This window comes from Salvelinus sp. IW2-2015, unplaced genomic scaffold (assembly GCF_002910315.2).
Source record: "Salvelinus sp. IW2-2015 unplaced genomic scaffold, ASM291031v2 Un_scaffold10613, whole genome shotgun sequence".
Taxonomy (NCBI): domain Eukaryota; kingdom Metazoa; phylum Chordata; class Actinopteri; order Salmoniformes; family Salmonidae; genus Salvelinus; species Salvelinus sp. IW2-2015.
The window spans coordinates 1-3,573 of NW_019951871.1; the positions used below are offsets into that span (position 1 = coordinate 1).

At 44.7% G+C, this 3,573-nt stretch overlaps 1 protein-coding gene across 1 annotated transcript; it reads left to right on the forward strand.

Moving 5' to 3' along the window:
• Positions 1–541: 541 nt before the first annotated feature.
• lratd2a (LRAT domain containing 2a) lies at positions 542–2,349 on the forward strand. Its single transcript, XM_024145768.2, has one exon. The coding sequence runs from the start codon at positions 1,077–1,079 to the stop codon at positions 1,941–1,943; it is 867 nt and encodes a 288-aa protein (XP_024001536.1). The 5' UTR covers positions 542–1,076; the 3' UTR covers positions 1,944–2,349.
• Positions 2,350–3,573: the final 1,224 nt, after the last annotated feature.

Here is a 3,573-nt window from a genome sequence, read left to right on the forward strand (position 1 = left end):
GACAGTTTAGTAGTCTAGGTGAGGTGAGTGCCATGCTGCAGGGTGAGAAGCCAGTTTAGTAGTCTAGGTGATGTGAGTGCCATGCTGCAGGGTGAGAAGCCAGAATAAAACAAGCTCCTTTCCACTTGTGTAACAACAGTACAAACACGTTCAACTTTATTAGCACTCTGATATTACAAAGATATTACTATGTACGATTTTAATACAATGTTCTAGAGTAATGACAATGTTGAGGCATATGTTTAATCACAAAGTTATGTAGTCGTAAACATTGATCTACATCGTATTTATTCCCGAAGGAGTAGAATATTATTGAAGCCCGTGAGCAGAATGGGTTGTAATAATGTATAGCAACACATTCCCTTTGTAGCCTATCGTTTATGAGAGTTGGGGAACTTAGACTGTGAACCAGGATGAAAAGAAAATAAGCACTACAGCTTTAAATGAGAKGCGTTTGTAACAGTCGCTGTAGCTGTGCCAAGACCGAGGTCTGCCTGCCATCGAATCGGCAACGACCTGCAGGTTTCATTATCGCCTCCGTGGTGTTAACTACACCTCTGCGGAAACTATTAATACATTCGACTTTATCGGACAGCACGGACATAAGATACGTTTTAGTCACCGGGCACGAATAACCTCAAGTCTATTATTATTTTTGTTCCGACCTAATCGTATTGCTCGTGATAGTTAAATGTTCCAACTTTACGCATGGAGAATAGGCTAGCGAATATCAGGTGAGGCGCATGTAGAGGACTAGCCTACACCTAGACGGATGGGAACGGTATTTCCTGAATAGTAAATGCTGCCGTTATTCTCCATCCATCCACAGCAAGACACTTGTTGATTTGAATAGACTTCATCACAGCAGACTGCTGCTTGGGAATACTATTTAGCTTTTGTGGGAGACCTGCCTCTACAAATGGATCGGGGCTCTTCGGGAGGGTGTCATTTGTTTTACCCGGGCTGTGTGACAGAGAGGCGGCTACAGATGGCGATGATCCTCGGCTTTTAACAGGTGGACCGCCTGGCAGCAGCAGCATCATTCTCGCATCCCTTTCTGCTACCAGGGAGGAGGCATGGGCAACCAGGTGGATAAAATTAAACTGTCACATCAAAGTTACGCAGAAGTTCCCACAGTGGACCCCAACGGGCTGGACACTGAGGAGGGTCCTCGGATCGGAGTGTCMTATATTTTCTCAACAGATGACGAGGAACAGGAGGGGGAAAACGGTAACGTAGACGGAGCGGATAAAGAGCACCACACTGGTACGGAACATAAACACTACGACAAGAGCAACGAGGTGGAGTGCGCCGTTTACCACCGGGGYGAATGTATTTACGAGAAGAGCGTCAAGACCGCGGGCATGGAAACCTACTCCCCCGAGATCTTACTAAACAAATGCAAGGCAGGTGACCTGGTGGAGTTTGTAACAACGGGGCAGTACCCCCACTGGGCGGTGTATGTRGGTGACTTCCAGGTGGTGCACCTGCACAGAGCAGAGATAAAGAACAGCTTTRTGACAGAAGCCAGCCAGGGAAGGAGATGTAGGATAGTCAACGAGCTGTATAAATTCAAAGCCCTCAGCGCCGAGATGGTGGTTCAGAACGCTATGGAACAGGTAGGAGGTAAAGACGGAGAGTTGAGCTGGAGAAATTCAGAGTGTTTTGCCGCTTGGTGCAGGTTTGGCAAACGGGAGTTCAAAATGGGTGGGGAGATCCGGATAGGAAAACAGCCATACAGGTTAAAGATCCTGATGTCTGATAAACAGTCTCACATGCTGGAGTTTCAGTGTTTGGAGGACTTGATCATGGAGAAGAGGAGAAGCGACCAGGTGGGAAGGACATCAGTGGTCCAGGAGCTGGCCAATCATTTGAACAGTGTCGGGGAGATCAAAAGTGGTGATCCACTCAGTGATCCAATAACAGCACAGACTGCACAGTGATCTAATGGATTTGTAGACCTGCTATAAACATCATGATGGCCCTTGCCTATCCAATCACAGACCCCGATCTAAGTGGATTTACAAACAACACATTTCATTCTACTATTTTGATGAATAGAATCTAAATGGCCCATTCATGTCTAGTTATTTGATTGATTGGAAGAACAATAGTTTTAAAGGTTATTGATTTGTTCTCTGCCTATTGATGTTTCATAATGATTGATATGATAATATATTGTACATGTTTTCATGTCTCACCCTGGTAACCATTATACGTACATACCTGTAAGGTTATGTCATTCTGATGAAAACATGTTGTAGAGCATAGGTTGATCAATCATCTCGCTTATTGTACCGTACCAATAATTTAAGTCAAGTAAATTATCATTACATCTTTGCAATCAAACTGGCTTTTATTCCCTGCTGTGAACAGCTTCATTGTTTCCCTCAGGCACCATATCCCTACATAGATGACTTTGAACAGGGCCKATAGGGATAGGGTGTAGGGAACACAGAGGAAGGGACAGGGTACCAACCCCTATCTATGCCTCCGTCGTCTTTTCATCATTCATAAACACTTATTTTCCACCTGCTTTACAGTCAGCCTCATACCAGAGTACTAGTCTGTTTCTGACTGTAAAGCAGGTAGAAACAGACTAGTACTCTGGTATGAGCTGACTGTAAAGCAGGTAGAAACAGACTAGTACTCTGGTATGAGGCTGACTGTAAAGCAGGTGAAACAGACTAGTACTCTGGTATGAGGCTGACTGTAAAGCAGGTAGAAACAGACTAGTACTCTTGGTATGAGGCTGACTGTAAAGCAGGTAGAAACAGACTAGTACTCTGGTATGAGGCTGACTGTAAAGCAGGTAGAAACAGACTAGTACTCTGGTATGAGGCTGACTGTAAAGCAGGTAGAAACAGACTAGTACTCTGGTATGAGGCTGACTGTAAAAGCAGGTGGAAACAGACTAGTACTCCTGGTATGAGGCTGACTGTAAAGCAGTGGAAACAGACTAGTACTCTGGTTTGAGGCTGACTGTAAAGCAGTGGAAACAGACTAGTACTCTGGTATGAGGCTGACGTAAGCAGCATGGAAACAGACTAGTACTCTGGTATGAGGCTGACTGTAAAGCAGATGGAAACAGACTAGTACTCTGGTATGAGGCTGACTGTAAAGCAGGTAGAAACAGACTAGTACTCTGGTATGAGGCTGACTGTAAAGCAGGTAGAAACAGACTAGTACTCTGGTATGAGGCTGACTGTAAAGCAGTGGAAACAGACTAGTACTCTGGTATGAGGCTGACTGTAAAGCAGTAGAAACAGACTAGTACTCTGGTATGAGGCTGACTGTAAAGCAGGTAGAAACAGACTAGTACTCGGTATGAGGCTGACTGTAAAGCAGGTAAAACAGACTAGTACTCTGGTATGAGGCTGACTGTAAAGCAGGTAGAAACAGACTAGTACTCTGGTATGAGGCTGACTGTAAAGCAGGTGGAAACAGACTAGTACTCTGGTATGAGGCTGACTGTAAAGCAGGTAGAAACAGACTAGTACTCTGGTATGAGGCTGACTAAAGCAGGTAGAAACAGACTATACTCTGGTATGAGGCTGACTGGTTAAGAGGTTA